The sequence below is a fragment of the Artemia franciscana genome, chromosome 19 (genome assembly GCF_032884065.1).
Source record: "Artemia franciscana chromosome 19, ASM3288406v1, whole genome shotgun sequence".
Classification (NCBI taxonomy): Eukaryota; Metazoa; Arthropoda; class Branchiopoda; order Anostraca; family Artemiidae; genus Artemia; species Artemia franciscana.
In genome coordinates, this window is record NC_088881.1 from 19276226 (window position 1) to 19293655 (window position 17430).

At 36.6% G+C, this 17430-nt stretch overlaps 1 protein-coding gene across 1 annotated transcript in view; it reads right to left on the bottom strand.

The window, feature by feature from the left end:
* The window catches only part of LOC136039381 (putative aminopeptidase W07G4.4), a gene marked incomplete in the record, with an annotated part of 44012 nt that overhangs the window by 21118 nt on the left and 5464 nt on the right, over nucleotides 1-17430 (bottom strand). The window contains 2 exon segments of the mRNA XM_065723058.1: nucleotides 5536-5681; nucleotides 6297-6438. Coding sequence (XP_065579130.1) covers nucleotides 5536-5681; nucleotides 6297-6438 — 288 coding nt within the window.

The following is a 17430-nucleotide window of genomic DNA, read 5'->3' on the forward strand; positions in this document are numbered from 1 at the left end:
AGAATCAATAGATTAATTTAAAAGAAAAATCAGAGGCTTAATGCCGGTCGGCATTTAAAATAAGAGCTCTGAGACACAAGGTCCTTTTAAATATCAAAATTCATCAAGATCCGATCACTCACTCGCAAGTATAATACCTCATTTTTCTAATTTTCCCTATCCCTTCAGCCCCCTCCCCCAGATGGTTGAATCGGGGAAATCAACTTTATCAAGTCAATTTGTGCAGGTCCCTGACACGCCTACCAATTTTCATTGTCCTAGCACGTCCAGAAGTAGCAAACTCGCCAAAGCACTGGACCCCCCTAACTACCCCAAAGAGAGTGGATCGAGTCCGGTTTCGTCAATCACGTATCTACGACATTTGCTTATTCTACCCACCGAGTTTCATCCCGATCTCTCCACTCTAAGTGTTTCCCAAGATTTCCGGTTTCCCTCTCCAGCTCTCCCCCAATGTCACCAGAACTGGTCGGGGCTTAAAGTAAGAGATCTGAGACATGAGTTCCTTCTTAATATCAAATTCAAAAATACCTCACGAACGGCCACCCGCTCTTAAATTAAAAATACCTCAATTTTTGTGATTTTTCCGAATTAACACCCCCTCCAACTCCCCCAAAGAGAGCGAATCCATTAGTTATGTCGATCACGTATCTAGGACTTATGCTTATTCATCCCTCCAAGTTTCGTACTGATCACTCCACTCTAAGCGTTTTCCAAGATTTCCAGTCGACCCCAAATCCCCCCAATGACACTGGATCCGGTCGGGATTTAAAACATGAGATCCGGGTTCCGAGATACTTCTAAATATGAAATTTCATCAGATGAAATTCCAGATCTGATCACTCCTTCGTAAGTTGAAAATACCTCATTTTTTCTAATTTTTCAGAATTAACCCTCCCCCCAACTCCCCAAAAGAGAGTGAATTCGTTCTGTTTATGTCAATCGCGTATATAGGACTTGTGCTTATTTTTCCCACTAAGTTTTATCTCGATCCCTCCACTCTAAGCATTTTCGAAGATTTTAGGTTTCCCCCTATCCAATAGGTTTCCAATCTCACCTGATCCAGTAGGAATTTAAAATAAGAGCTCTGAGACATGATATCCTTCTAAATATCAAATTTAATTAAGATCCGATCTAATTTTTGTCCTCCCACTCCCCCCCCAGATGGTCGAATCGAGGATACAACTATTTCAAATTTGATCTGGTCTGGTCCCTGATACGCCTGCCAAATTTCATTGTCCTAGCTTATCTGGAAGGGCCTAAACTAGCAAGACCGGGACTGACAGACCGACAGACCGACAGAATTTGTGATCAGTGTATGTCACTTGGTAAATACCAAGTGCCATACAAAGTAATTTTTCTCTGGGGATAGAATATTTGGTTGAAGGTTGGCTTCAGTATGACTTAATTTGGAAAAGGGTTATTTCCAGGCTTTGGGCAAGCCATGGGTGGAAGTAGTTACAGGCCCTACGAAACTGAAGGAAAACTCGACTTTCTTAAAACTTGAAAACCCCTCCCCCTCGCCCTATCTTAGATAGGGCTTATGATATCAGAGCTCGATATGAGCCCTGATCCTGGTCATCATTGGTCTAGCTTTGCTCCATTTGCAAGTTATACTAAATTAAACCAAAAGCTTGACTTTTTCAGCACTTAAAACACACTCCCCATCGTTCTATTTGAGCTAGGGATTTCATCTCAAAACTTGATGCCTGTCACGGTCTTAGGCACCTTTGGTTCAATCTTCACTGAGATCCATCAATCTCTCGCAAGTTACACTGAATTAAATGAAAAACTCAACTTTTTTTTAGTACTTAAAGCCCCCTCCCCCTAATTAAGCTAGGGTCTTCATCTCCAAACATTATGTGTCTTATGGTTTTGGCATTTTTGGCTTGACTTTCATTGAGATCCACTACTTCATTCGCAAGTTAAATTGAGTCAAACAAAAAACTCAACTTTTTTAGCACTTAAAGTCCCCTCCCCCTCACCCTAATTAAGCTTGGGTCTCCATCCCAGAAATCAATGCATATCATACTCTTAGGCATCTTTATTCAATTTTCATCGAAATTCATCTCTCCATTTGCAAGTTACAGTGAATTAAATAAAAAATTCGAATTTTTTTTAACACTTAAAGCCCCATCGCCCTAATTAAGCTCAATTTTAATCCAAATAGTTCAATTTTAATACTAATCTGACTGGCGGTTCTCCCGCTATACTCGATTGCACAGACGGGCGGACAGACAGACAGACCTCAAAAACCTATCTTGATGGATATTTTTCAATATCCAAAAAGGCGATGATGCCTGGATTATGATATGCATTTATTTTCCTTTTTTTTTTAATTCAATGAGCCAACACGGCTACCTAAGACGTTGCAAAATCTGCCCGTCCGTCTGTGTAATCACATATAAGGGGAGAACCGCTGGTTGGATTTGGATGAAAATTTTGATGGCCAGATTTGGTGCCGAGGATCATGAGACACATCAAGTTCAAAGATGAAGACCGTAGCTCAAATAAAACAAGGGGAGAATTGCTAATAACAGTTTTTCGTTTAATTCAGAGTAACTTGCGACTAAAGTGATCTGAATGAAAATTGAACCAAAGAGGCCTAAGACCATGACAAATCAAGTTTTGAGATAAAGACCCTAGCTCAAATTTAACAAGGGGGAGTTAGTTTTAATTCCTGAAAAATTTAAATTTTTTGTTTAATTTAGTATAACTGGCAAGTGGAGTAACGGATCCGAATGAAAACTAGACCAAAGATGCCTAAGATCAGGGCTCATATCAAGTTCTGGTATCACAACCCCTTTATCAAATAGGGTGAGGGGAAGAGGGTTTAAAGTCTTAAGAAAGTTGAGTTTTCTTTTAATCTGGTAGGGCATATAACTTATGAATGGAGTGACAAATCTGAAGTCAGATTCGTCTGAATACCTGATTTTGCTGGAACGAATTTGACAAAATACCACTGCATTGGATCCAGCTAGAATTCCCTAGACTTGTTTATTGCAGAGAACATTTAGATGGGCAAAGATTCATAGCTTCAGTAGTTTTACCAATAATATGGTCCTGAAGATGATGAAATGGTAGAAATCTGGTTCAGTTGACGAGATGACAAAATTTAAACACTAATGTCAGAAATATAAGCCCAAATGGACTACAATATGCAACATTTAGCACAAAACAAGAGATTTTAGCTCACTGTCGACCAGTGAACTGTGAAATAATTTCAATTTTCTTTTTATATAACTTTTAAACAAAAATTAAACCAAGTGCTAATCATACTATATTCTTTTTTGGCGAAAAAAAATACCTTATTTCATATCCAGAAATAGGGCATGGAGCTATATCTGAGTTTACTCTAAATCTAAAGGGTAATGTTTTCTTGTACATTGCCAAAGCACATACACACAAAAGCTATATCTGAGTTTGCTCTAAATCTAAAAGTGATGTTTTCTTGTACATTGCCAAAGCACACACACACAAAATTTTCTTGTCAAAGGTAAAGTATTTGAAAAACAAGTACATTAAAAGTATCTTAAGTAATAAGTATTTCGTAATCTTACTTAAGAATCAAGTAATAAGTAAACCGTGGAGTTTTTACTTAAGTATAAGTACAAGTAACGGAAAATTTTACTTAAGTAGTACTTCAAGTAAAAGTACTTCAAGTAAGTGACAGCACTGTATATATATATATATATAATTCTGTCGGGAATTCCATTCCTCCTTTCTGTTTACCTTTTACAAACGCCAAAATAGCACATTCCCTATTCAATCGTGATGTTGTGAAGTATCTAAATTACACGATAGCATATTTATCAAGCTGTTCTTTAGATTTAAGTAACATTTTGTTTGTAATTCAATGTGATTTGTTGCTGTTTCATGTTCCATACCTTTTTCTTTAACTGTTCAGAGTCATTTGTCATCTTGTACCGAAGGTAACCAGTACTGCTTCAATTTAGGAATAAAATAACTCGTGTACATTTGTAGAAAGAAACAGAAAATTACATAAAATAGACATATATCCCTTTTTTGCTTAAATCCTGCAGAATGTTAGTTTGCGGACTCATTCTACACATTTTCCTTCGCATTCTATGTCCGATCTGTTTTCAGCGCAAGAGGGCTTTCTATACAGCCACCAGTAATTAGCGGTTTTCCACCCTAGCTTGTGCTGACGGGAGCTGGTAGTTAGTCCTCTTACTCTTATCTCAGCTGCACTTGGAGGCGGTACAACAAATCCAGAAAATTTACCATGACTACACAGAGCTGGCCATTCAGATTAGGAACATTGTAGTGATACTGCAGATAAGGCGTTATGAGTCTGTCATATATTCATCATATGAGTACATCGACCAAATTATCTCTGACCCCTGCAGCACGTGTCATGTGCGTAGATTATAAAAGAGCTGAGAAATGCTGTGTTTAGCATCCAATTAAAATAACATGGGTTGTGGTTAGGTCCTCTTCCCTGAACTCCTTGCAGAGCATATTTACCCGAAAGTTTCAAACCTTTCTTTGGTCTGACTCTAACTTTGAAAGTACAGGAACAATTTTCTTCTTCTTCTACACAAACAAGATAAAAACAGAAAATATAGGAAGCAAGAACCAAGGAAGTATTCAACTTGAAGCACGTTGCTTTAAGTTGCTCTCCTTATAAAGGAACACCTGTAAACCTTCCGTGCATGGTGGTGGTCTGATGCCACAACAGTGTCGTTTTGATATCTTTCATAAACTATTCAATTGTGGGAAGTACACTGGTATTATTTCCCTTTCTCGGATATAAACCTGCATCATCCACGTCGACTACTTGCTTCTTACAATTGCAAAAAATCACGATTTTTGTACCATATTTGGCTGGTTTATTTGGTATGTGGCTTTGCAGTGCAAGTTCTACCTACTAACTGGAACTAACTCATGACCTGTCAATTTCAGAAGAGCAATTGGTATAGGACCAAAGCCATTATGGGCTAGTATGAGGATACGCAGAGCATTGCAAAATATTACAGAAAAAGTTTTCCGTTTAGTAAAATTTACACCTGATCAGTGTAGACACATTAAAGTGAAAAAAAAAACAAAAAAACAAAACAAGAAAAGTAAACATAATACTAATAGCGAATTATGTTTCGATTCTTTTTCACAAAGATTTGCCTATATAGGGTCTAAATCTAATCAGGAATGTATATTCTACGTGACCCCTGGGGCTATTAATCATTTTCAAAATGACCCTCAAAATCATTTGGATAAAAGCTAGAGGGTCATTGTGCTTTACTGAAACAAATTGCATCTAGAATAGTGTGTTCTATATGGTTCTAACATTAACAGCAACAACAAAAGAAAACTACTAGCTATTAAGGGGTTTACTAATAAGAGCTACAACAAATAAAAGTATTGTTACCACCCCTTCACCACTCTAAAAGGCCAGTGGCATTTGTAGCAGATTGGCTATGAAAAGGCCAATATCCATACAGTATCTTCATTAACATAACAGTAAAAGAGCTTTAGAGAAGCAAAAGGATTTCGAAAACACAAAATATGTGAACACACCTTTTAACCCCTTTCAATGCTGCATCAGTAAAACGTCTTACATCATCATAGTCACGATTAGTTGGGCCGATAGGAGAAAATACAACACGACCACCTGCAACAGGTGCAGCCAGAATGGATACATCATTTCTGGCAGATTCATCAATCTATATAAAAAGAAAGATAAAATTGATACTCTGATGTAGATAGTAAAATTATGTAGAGGGGTTTGAATCACATCAGCAATTTTACAATTTTTCTACACCTCTCTAAAAAGTTTACACTGTTCATATGTTTTTTTTTGTATTTCAAAGATTTTGCCCTCACCATTCTCAATTATACCCCCACCCCCCTCCACCCTTTAGAAAACAAATCCTGCGGAATTGCCTATTTTATTTGCATAAACAGTACCTTATTTAATCTCACATTCAAGCAAGATTTGAGACATCAACCCCACCCAAATCTTTAGTACACCAGGCATCTCATCCAATGATAATGTTTACCAAACATAGTGTTTGAGTCCATAATGAGATCTACTAGGGTTCAATTACTATATCTCTATTGGTACAGTGTCGTCTCGGGAAACATGCTGCAAATTTATAGATTTTCTTGACTCTTTATTTACAAAAATAAATAATAAATCATTAAATGTTTCAAATAATCCTAACTATTTACAGCGTTCTCAATGGATAAATTCAATAATTCAGAGCTAAAGTTATGGCTGATTAAATTCAATTGAACAGTGCAATATATTGGGACAAAGGAGTTGAATTTCACCTTACTTGAGCGTGTTTTTCCAAGGCTTGTGCAATTTGCTGGAACGCTTCCTGATTTTTCAAACTTTCTATGCTCTCGGAGAGTAGAATAACTCCATCATGGGTAGAATCATTAACATTGGAGCACCAAGCAACTTTTGTCAACATCCTAAAAACAAAGATAGACATTAGTAGTAAAAATACTTAAGTTTCTTTTATGGTAGAGGTGTCTAAGATCTACAGTGGTTTTCAATCATATAAATTTAGCACGATTTATACAGATTAAAGCATGCTAATCCAGTTCTCTTGCCATCCTTTCTGAAACTGCTTGGTTATAGCTGTATGACAAAAGTAAACATTTGTGTGAGAAAAAACTTTTATTTCATTAAGATTTCAATCAATATTTATATTAATACACATACAGGTAAAAGCAAACTTGAGAAAATGAAAGTGCATGTGTCAATTAATGACTAATAAGACACTTGAATTGGTTCTCATTTACATGCTTTTAGGGATCTACATTTGAAATACACAGAGACATATTATTGTCAAGCAATATCAAAAGCTGTACTTAACTTTTGATAGCACCAAGTAATTCAGGAAAATATAGGGGGGGGGGAAAGCAAAATCTATTCATCAAAATCTAAAGTTGGCATTTTTTTTTCGTTTTTGCAATGTGAATACCAAAAAAGTTGTTTTTCAATGAAAATGTTCTAATAAAGGCATTTTTTTAATAAGCTAAAGGAGGGAGATTCTACCTTCCCCCCTCATTTGGCGCCACTGATGGCACAATGAACGAAATTCACTCAGTGGTGGAAATTTACAGAAATGTAGAGGGAGAAGGCAAAAATACAATTTTCAAAATCTAGAGGGGGTAGTTTGTTAATTTTTCAATGAAAAAAGAAGCTATTTTTCAAAATCTAAAGAGGGATGGGTTAATATAGGCCTATATCTACATTCATTTCACAGGACAACAAGCCAATTTGTAATATTTTATTGGCTGACAATTTCACAATTGGGTTGTGAATCTTGAGTAGAAATTTGGCAACTACAGCAAAACTACCATTAAAGAGACAGAGAATCAATCTTCTAGAGAAATTATCATTATCATCTTCAGAATAGTCCAGTAACAGAATTTTTAATTCATACAAAAGTATTTTCATGTGGCAAAAACATGACCAAGAACAGAATCTTTTGTGTTTGCATTTTTGTCAATAACCAAATCCAGCCATTATCTTTTTTCTCAGGCAAGTGACCAAGTTTTATCAAGTCTTTCAATAAAAGCACTTAACTTTATGCTTTCAACAGAGAATAGATTAAATTTAAAGAGTAAAAGACTCGGGGGCTGATATAAGATAATTTTTGATCAGTTCAAGTTTTCATGTTGCTCGTTATTTTCATTTGAAAAGTAAATTCTAAAATAAAAATAATATAAAAACAAATTCAGAAAAAAAAACTTTACAAAGGAAATAAAGAGCAATACTAAAACACAAAAAAGCCAAATGCAATTCGAAGACTACATAAAACTGAGAACAATCATGAATTGCTATGAATGAATAACAAGTAATATGGGTGGTTTACTTATAAAACCTCAAGTTCAAGTTTTCATGTTGCTCGTTATTTTCATTTGAAAAATAATTTCTAAAATAAAAATAATATAAAAACGAATTTTGGAAAAAAAACTTTACAAAGGAAAATAAAGAGCAATACTAAAACACAAAAAAGCCAAATGCAATTTGAAGACTACATAAAACTGAGAACAATCATGAATTGCTATGAATGAATAACAAGTAATATGGGTGGTTTACTAAAAAAAACTGACTACTTAAAAAATATTGACATTTTAATAGTTAATTTTATGAATTAAGTCTTTACAGTTTCAGCGGAAATGGAATGAAAAAGTAATAAGGTGAAAAAAAGTTCCTTTTAAAATAGTAAAACTAAATTATATGTCACAGCTATATTCATTCTACAAAAATCTTTTATTCTGTGACCTTGATTAGAATTTGATTTGGGTTTTAATTTTGAATTCTGGATGTTTGAACAGTATGTAATTTTTCGATGTTATGACAAAAAAAAACTAGTACTTTGAACTTTCAGTGAAGTAAAAAATAACACTTTTGATTCCACTTTCTAGGGTTATAATGAAAGAAATCTTGGAATAAGTATGTTCTATTTAAAAAAAAAGGCATTGTGCTCAATGTCCATCCGTTTTGAAGCCAAACAAAAACTCGGGCATACCAGAATAGGAGTAGGAAGAGATCACAAAAAGACTTAAAGGAAACCGGAGCTTATTGGAAGGAATCAAAGAATAAAGCTTTGAACAGATTGGATTAGCCTCAAGCACCTTTTTTCTGCGATTAGTTATTAGTAGAAGCAATAGTAAACCCCACTCAGTCATATAATAAGGCACTTCCAGGGATGGGAGGAGATTGTATTCTGAGAAATAAACGCATGGACAAATTACAGAACAAAATCACAAGCGGTTTGGATGAGGTCTAAAGGCATCTCTACCCACTAAGCATACTTCTGTGCTATGTACCCAGAGCACTTACAAGAAAGGGAAAGGGGAATTTAAGAAGACCCCTGAAATACAAAAAGAAGATATTTTTTGCTATGTCTGGAAAATTTTTAAGCCCATTTTGGAGGAAAAACAGTCTTTTAAAGATCTCCCCTCCTCCAACATAAAATTACTCATCTAACTCCTGACTCAAGAATTTCTTTGCATGCCCTGGCTCAGTACCTTAGAAAGTAAGGAGAAGAAAATTCTTCATTCAGTTCTACACTGCTTAAGTAGTCTTTAATATCTCACAAGGGATAGCCAAGAGGAGGTCTTGGCTGAAACATTTGTATTTCCCTTCATTTTTCTAAATGAAAAGGTGATTCTGTATGTTTTTTTTTAGGTTTACTTGATATTCTTTCCGGACTTAGGATACGTGGGGTTATTGCTGAAAATTTTTAGCATTTTTCTTTCTTTTTTTTACTTGCTTTACATCATCCTGGTTTCTTAGTAGAAAACATAGAAAAATAGAAAATTTCTATATTTTCTCCTCTAAACAATTTGTCTTTAGTTTTACATATGTAAACTGATTAGCCAAATGGCTCTTATAACCACCTTGTTATATTTATTAGTCAACCGAATTTATAAGTCCAGCTTCTGATTGCATCTAAAATTTTGTTTTACTGACGAACAGTGTATTCTCCCTTTAGACAAACCAAATGTGTTTACGCAGATGATACACATTTCAGCAAAATAAATGCTGAATATTGAAACTAGATAAATATGTCAGAGAGATACATGTATAGAGAGGGTATATATGACGCAAATATAATACTTTAGGAAACAAAATAATGGAAACTACAACAGAGAATTATGGGAAGCAGGCTGCTTAGAACACATCAGGCAGCCAGAATTGTAGAGGACAGGTGAGCAGGTCTTGACGCTTCCTTTGCTCCCGGTGATCTCTGTAGCCAGCAGCTTGTATGGTCTCGAGTCCTGAACTTTTTATACCGTGCCCTAGCTGTGGGGAATATTCATGCCGATATTGCGAAAACTGGTGCAGACTTTTTTTTTAGCACTGATTCGTTAATGGAGGCGAAGAAATTATTGTGGTATTATGTAAACTGCACAAATCGTCCAAGTGACAGACAGAAAGCTGCAGATACCTGTTTGAACATGCTTAAAATTCTTAAAAAGCGTGATGAAAAGCAAATACCACTACCACGTTTCGTGCTCTACGAGCCTGACAAAGTACCAGTTATCTTAGGGGAATCAAGTGCTACGCTTCCTCACAAAGCTAACGAACTATGTGTCAAATTCGATAATTACGTCCTGTCGAAGCACAACCCCTTGCCTTCTTTGCCTCAAGCCCCCAGACGGTCATCCAAACCCTCTTTTACCGTTATATTAAAGAATCCACCTAAAGAGCTGAACGACCCCAAGGACCGCAAAACTTTTATAAAACTTGTGCGGTGACTCGAAGTCGGCGACAACTGAGCTTAGACAGGGAAAAGATACTTGGCGCCTTTGATAGCTGATCTTATCAAATCAAACGACCAATCGCTGAGACTACAGCTAAAAGTTCCAGTGTAATATGGAATTACCCGTTTCATTTCTGATAGTGTTACTGATGGTCATTAACAGAACTTGATAACTAATTGCACCAAAGTCTCCCGTATCAGCAAAACTAGCTCCTAAAAACTTCAGTTTTCTCGTCTAGAAGACTTGTTAGCAGCCATTTCCTCGTCAGTGATAATTGAGTATGAGCGATCCGCATCCAGAAGTTTCTCCCTCTTACTCCTCGCTGCTACAACTACCAAGTTTATGGACATATTGCCCAGCACTGTAAAGCTCTTAGTCACTGTTCGCGCTGTGCGCAGACAGGACATTCGAACATGCTGGAAATCCCCTGTCAAAATAAAATGCAGTGTGTGTTGTGCAACCAAGCTTACCACCCTTGTTACAGCTACAAATGTCCTGTCACACAGAAATTTATGAATCCTTCAAAATAAGCACTGATCTATGCGTTACATCAGGGAATATTAATGGAGGCGTCTTAGTGAAATTACCAAAAATCCAAACTCTATGTGGCACAAATGACGTTCTCTGCCTACAAGAGCACCTTCTCAATGCTGACAGTCTAAATTTGTTCACCATGATTGTTTCTACTGCCGCAATAAGTCGTGCCACTAGACACTCCGGAGCTGGTCGGCCAAGTGGAGGTACTGCTATTCTTACTAGAAGTGTCCTCATACCTGAACACTGTCGCGGCAGTGACTATTTTACGGCAGTCAAAATTCAGAATTATGTGGTGGTCTCAGTGTATGTCAATTCAATTTATTTACAAAACGGGTACCAGACAAGCCAAATATTCGTTTAGTTGTCAAAGCATAAAGTCAACACTTATGATATAATTTAAAATAATTCTAATCATCTACTTAAAATCAGTACACAATAACTGACTAGTCAAAATAGAATAAAACATAACTAACGAACCAAAGCAGCAGACAAGCCAAATATTCGTTTTAGTCGTCAAAACACAAATACATGTACAATCCATAGTCAACACTTATGAGATAATTTGAAATAAATCCAATCGTCCACTTAAAATCAGTACACAATAACTGACTAGTCAAAATATAATATAACTAACGAATCAAAGCTGTAGCTATTCTTGCTTACTAGCAGCAACACTAAAAAACTTTACAAATGAGGGAAGAAAGCTTTTCAAATATCTGTTTCAAGACACATTGATTGGCTGTATACAAGGTACAGCTCCTGCCACGGCTCTTGTGGGTCTTTCCTGATGTGGTTTGAAGGGCAGTATACATTGATGGGATGTGCTGTTTAACACTCTTGTACCAAAAGGAAACAACAGTTTTTATCAACAGCTAGCAAGGGAATCTAGGCCAAACTGTTCAAGGAGGGCACAGTAAGGGACTTTGGGCGCTTTTGAAATTGCCAAAAATTTCCGAAACTAAACTCTCTCAATCACATCTGACTGCTCCTGCGTTAGGCCATGATGCCAAACAAGGGAACAGTATTCAAGGCAAGACTGTATGAAAGAGATATAAACTCGCCAAAGGTGGTATTTACCCACCAATTACCATAATGCTACATCCGAAAAACAATTTGATCAAGCTTGCTACCAAGTCAGTTCCCTTGTGGCTGATTGTGAATTGCAAAACCTAGCAATAATCCTTGCTGGTGATATGAACTGCAACCTTTTTGACAACAGAAGCAGTAATGCAAATATTCTAAATAGTATATGTCTCTCAGCTGTTGGTGGCCGAGAATGCCCAAGGTTTCACATATATCCATAACCCTAGCAGTACAACTTCTCTGGACTGTTTCATGTGTTCCCCAAAATATAAAACCAAACTCGAGATCCTCACTTATCTCTACTTTCCAGACTTCAGACTATATGCCTATCAGTAATATATTCCCTGTTCAACTTATTGCACAGAGTGATCCAAGTCCAGACAATGATAGTGAATAAAATGAAACCACGGACTGATCTTGTGTAGATATGTTTACGTTCTGGGCTGTTCATGATTATTTTTTGAAAAAGATCAAAGTGCTTTTCCATCTACTCCCCATCCCAAAAAAATACCTACTAGCCTCTGCAGAGAAGCAAACCTTGCTGAATATTTACTGTGCAGAGATCGTTCATGCTCCACGAGCTGCTAAACGTGCTAGTATACCCATACAAAGAGTACATCTTGGAACTGAGAAGCATGGTTGGTCAGGTAACCTTGATCTTGTTGATTCTTGTGCTAAATCAAAATTCTGATTTCGTGTCTGGAAGGAGTGTGGTATGCCACGTCAAAGTTTGACAAATGAAATTCGTCTGAAAACAAAGCAACGTTTCACTAAAGTGCTTAGGAAACACCAGGCTAAATCAGTAGCTGAACTATCAAGCAAAGCCACAAGTGAACCTAATTTCGTATGGAAAGTGCTCAAAAGAATAATTCAAAAGTTTATAATACTGTCAAAATAACCAGTGACTAGTGGTATGGTTGCTTCAAAGGTGGATTTTCCAGCCTGACCCATCATTGCCAAATCAATATGAAAGGGAGCTTGATGGTTTCTTAATAAGATAAGTTTTATTGTTACTTGATCTGGGGTTACTGAGTGCATTTCTAAGCTACAAAAGAAAACTTCTCGTGGTGTTGATGGCCTCTGTGTAAAGCATCTAAGATGATGGTCCCCTCTCCTGATAGAGCATCTGACCTCACTCTTTCAGATGATATTCTGTTGTGGTATAGTTTCTAATTTGTTCAGTACTGGAGTAATAACCTCGGTATTAAAAAATAGAAAGCCCTCGGACAAATGTTCTTCTTTTAGGCCAATTGTGGTGTAACTGGTGTGGTGCAAAATTTTTGAGTTACTAATTATTGACATGTTATCTGATAAGTGTTATACACCAGATAACCAATTCGGATTCAAGAAAGGAGTAAGTAGTAGGTCACGACCATATTCACTATTTGATTGCTAATTTACTTCTACATGCTCATGAAAATAATTGGGTATTACATTTTGTTGTGTCAGATGTATCTATAGCTTTCAACACGGGTATACATCCGCGTATCTTATTGACTGCTTATAAGTGTGGAGTTAATATTTCTGTCATTAAATCAACACGTGATATGTATAAAAAGCTACATGCCAGAGTTAAGGTCACCATCTCACCTGCTACAGTGGAACTTACTCCTTCAATTCCAGTAAAAAAGGGTATTAGACAGGGCACTGTTACTTCTCCGTCCCTGTTTAATAATTCTGTCATTGTGCCACAACAGAACGTTCTGACCACATGTATATTTAAGGGTATTGATGTTTTGCCAGCTAATTATGCTGATGACATCCTTGGTATTAGTAAAACAGCCTTTGGAATTGAGGAAAATTTTCGAATTCTCAATAGAGGGCATAAACGTATCAGTCTTTGGTTTAATGAGAGTAAGACTGAGTTCCTGGTGTTCAATCACCATTCAGAATGCCTGACAAATGTTTAATTAGGTGACCATGCTATTAAAGCACAAGCTTCACTGACGTATCTAGGTGTACCAATTGGGTCAAATCTTTATGCCACGCATCAACTTTTGAAAGATATTTTTTGCCAGAAAATCTGGGAAAGCATACGGTTTGCTAGTTGTGTTAAAGCTTAAATCCAACGACCGTATCTTAGCTAGCGTCCATAATACATTTACTGTTCTGCATCTACTCACCCTTGCACCATTTTGTTCTCTTCTTTCTGCTTCAGACATTTGGGATATACAGAAGTGTTTCTACAAGTATATGAAATATTTGCTACAGCTGCCTCTCTGGACTAACAACAGCTCCCTATCCTTGTGGTATGGAGTTGCTAGTCCAGTGTTCCCAGCGCAAAAAAAAAACGAGAGATATCAGAAGCAGACTATTGGTGAAAGCATCTCTGAAATTGTCCTTTGTTGATAATGTGTCTGGTCTTACATATAACTACCCTTATTTGTATTTTTTTCTTCTTTTTTTCCTGTCAGTTCTTCTTTGTTTTGGTTTTGTTTTTATTTGTCAGAATTTATTTGTTTATTTCCCTTTTCTTTCTTTATACTCCATCAGTGTTGTATTTTAGGTGGGCAATAAATTGATACATACATACATCATATTAGGTACCTAACCTACTATAATATATTAAATATTTAATTAGAATATATATGCCTAGTAGTTTATTTCACTCAGGTTAAGCTAATTATCTCCATGTGTACACATAGAAATAGGTTTTACAGCAGATGAAAACTGCCCAAATATTGGTGTGGTTGCTATAATAGACAAGTAACCTTTACTGGAAACCCGAAATAGTTTTGAATCTTTTACAATAGAAACATAAGGCATTTCAGGATGTTTTAAGAGTAAAAATAAAAAAAAAGCATTTTAGAATGTTTTTAATGGTTTGAATTTGCTTAACTGGTCCAACTTCTACAAAATGAGTCAACTCGATTGAAAAACACTCTCATCTGATTCAAAATGGAAAATTCACAATTATTTTATTGACTGGGCAAAACTAAAGGTGTCTTTTTAGTGTTAGGTCTAAAGACTAGCTTCAAAAATTTTCATTGCATCATAAAATAATTTGTACTGTATAAACAACAGTAGTAAACTGGATAAATAAGGAGCAATCCATATTTCTCACCTTCAGATAAACAAAAAATGCCACTCAAATGTTTTTTTAGGCTCTTTTCAAGTAGGCCTATAATATGTAATTTTGTGGCAGATTCAATTTTAAGCCCTTTACAGACCCTCAAAAATGATACCTTTTTCTTTTATTTTAGACATGGCTTATTTTAGACCTCTCTTAGTGTTACTCTTCTTAAACCAAGTTTACCCATAAATTAAAACAATGGTGACAAAAATTAAGAATCATTAAACACATGAGAAATATGCAATATGGGCTATATATTTCGACGAGGTTAAAACGGTTACGTTAGGTTAAAATTCACAAAAAAGTCATCAAGTGGCATGTTCACTTTATTCATAGGTCAGAAATATGGACTGCTTTGTATTTAGCAGTAACTGGATTTCTGGTTTTACAAGGTCTTATTATATCTTGATTTTGGATAATACTAAAGTGTTAGTGCTATTGCAAGGATCTCAGTGCAGACATGGGCACCGGCAGGGGGTGGGGGTGGTGCACAACCCACCCCTGGGAATTTGGGACTATAAAATAATTATAAGGAAAGCAAAGGAAAAAAAACAGAATAGGGATAAACCATGGAAAAAATGTGTTCTGCCCCATTGATGGCTATTTGCCAATAGACTTTGACCCTTAATAAGGAAAATATAAGTTCTAATTTGTGACTGAGCAAACCCTTTCGTTTTCCACAAACATTTTTTCTAAATGATTTGGTTGAAGCAACTGAAAACAAGAGCTAAGAGCTCATATGGCACTTGTGACGAGGTCGAAAGACCCAAGAGTTCATATGGTATGAGCTCTAGCAAAATTCTAAGAATCAATAGATTGCTTTAAAGAAAAATCAGAGGCTTAATGCCGGTCGGGATTTAAAATAAGAGCTCTGAGTCACGAGGTCCTTCTAAATATTAAAATTCATTAAGATCCGATCACCCACTCGTAAGTTAAAATATCCCAGTTTTTCTCATTTTTCCTCTCCCTTCAGCCCCCCAGATGGTCAAATCGGGGAAAACGACTTTATCAAGTCAACTTGTGCAGCTCCCTGACACGCCTACCAATTTTCATTGTCCTAGTACGTCCAGAAGCACCAAACTTACCAAAGCACTGAACTCCACCAAAGAGAGCGGATCCAGTCCGGTTACGTCAATCACGTATCTACGACATTTATAAGCGTTTTCCAATATTTTCGGTTTCCCCCTCCAACCACCCCCAATGTCGAAATATCTGGTCGGGATTTGAAATAAGAGCTCTGAGACATGAGTTCCTTCTAAATATCAAATTTCATTAAGATCCGGTCACCCGTTCTTAAGTTAAAAATACCTCAATTTTTCTGATTTTTCCAGATTAACAACCCCCAGCTCCCTCAAAGAGAACGGATCCGTACATATTATTAACTTGTGCTTATTCTTCCCATCAAGTTTCATCCCGATCTCTCCACTCTAAGGGTTTTCCAAGATTTCCGGTTTCCAAGATTTCTGTTTCCCCCCTCCAACCCTCTGTCTCCGGATCCAAATCCATTGAAAATGGAGCATCTGAGACATAAGATTCTTCTATATATCAAGTTTCATTAAGATCCGATCACCCATTCGTAAGATACCTCGATTTTCACGTTTTCCAAGAATTCCGGTTTCCCCCTCCAACTCCCTTCAATGTCACCAGATCTGGTCCAGATTTAAAATGAGAGTTCTAAAGCACAAGATCCTTCTAGATATCAAATTTCATTAATATCTGATCACCCGTTCGTAAGTTACAAATATCTCATTTTTTTCATATTTTTCCGAATTACTCCCCCCCAACTCCACCGAAGAGAGCGGATCCGGTCCGGTTATGTCAGTCACCTATCTTGGACTTGTGCTTATTCTTTCCACCAGCTTTCCGTTTTCCAAAACCCCCCCCCCCGTAATGACACTGGATCTGGTCGGGATTTAAAATAAGAAATCTGAGTCTCGAGGTCCTTCTAAATATAAAATTTCATTACGATACGATCAATCTTTCGCAAGTCAAAAATACCTCATTTTTCTAATTTTTTAGAATTAACCCTCTCCCCCAACTCCCCCAAAACGAGCAGATCTGTTCCGGTTATGTCAATACCGTATCTAGGACTTGAGCTTATTTTTCCCGCCAAGTTTCATCCCGATTCCTCCACTCTAAGCGTTTTCCAAGATTTTAGGTTTCCCCGAACTCCCCCCAATGTCACCAGATCCGGTCGGGATTTAAAATAAGAGCTCTAAGGCACGATGTCCATCTAAACATAAAATTTCATTAAGATCCGATCACTCCTTCAACAGTTAAAAATGCCTCATTTTTTAATTTTTCAGAATTAACCCTCCTCCCCCAACTCCCCCAAAGTGAGTGAATCCGTTCCGGTTATGTCAATCAAGTATCTAGGATTTGTGCTTATTTTCCCACCAAGTTTCATCCTGATCCCTAAACTCTAAGCGTTTCCTGATATTTTAGGTTCCCCCTCAATTCCCCCCAATGTCACCGGATCCAGTCGG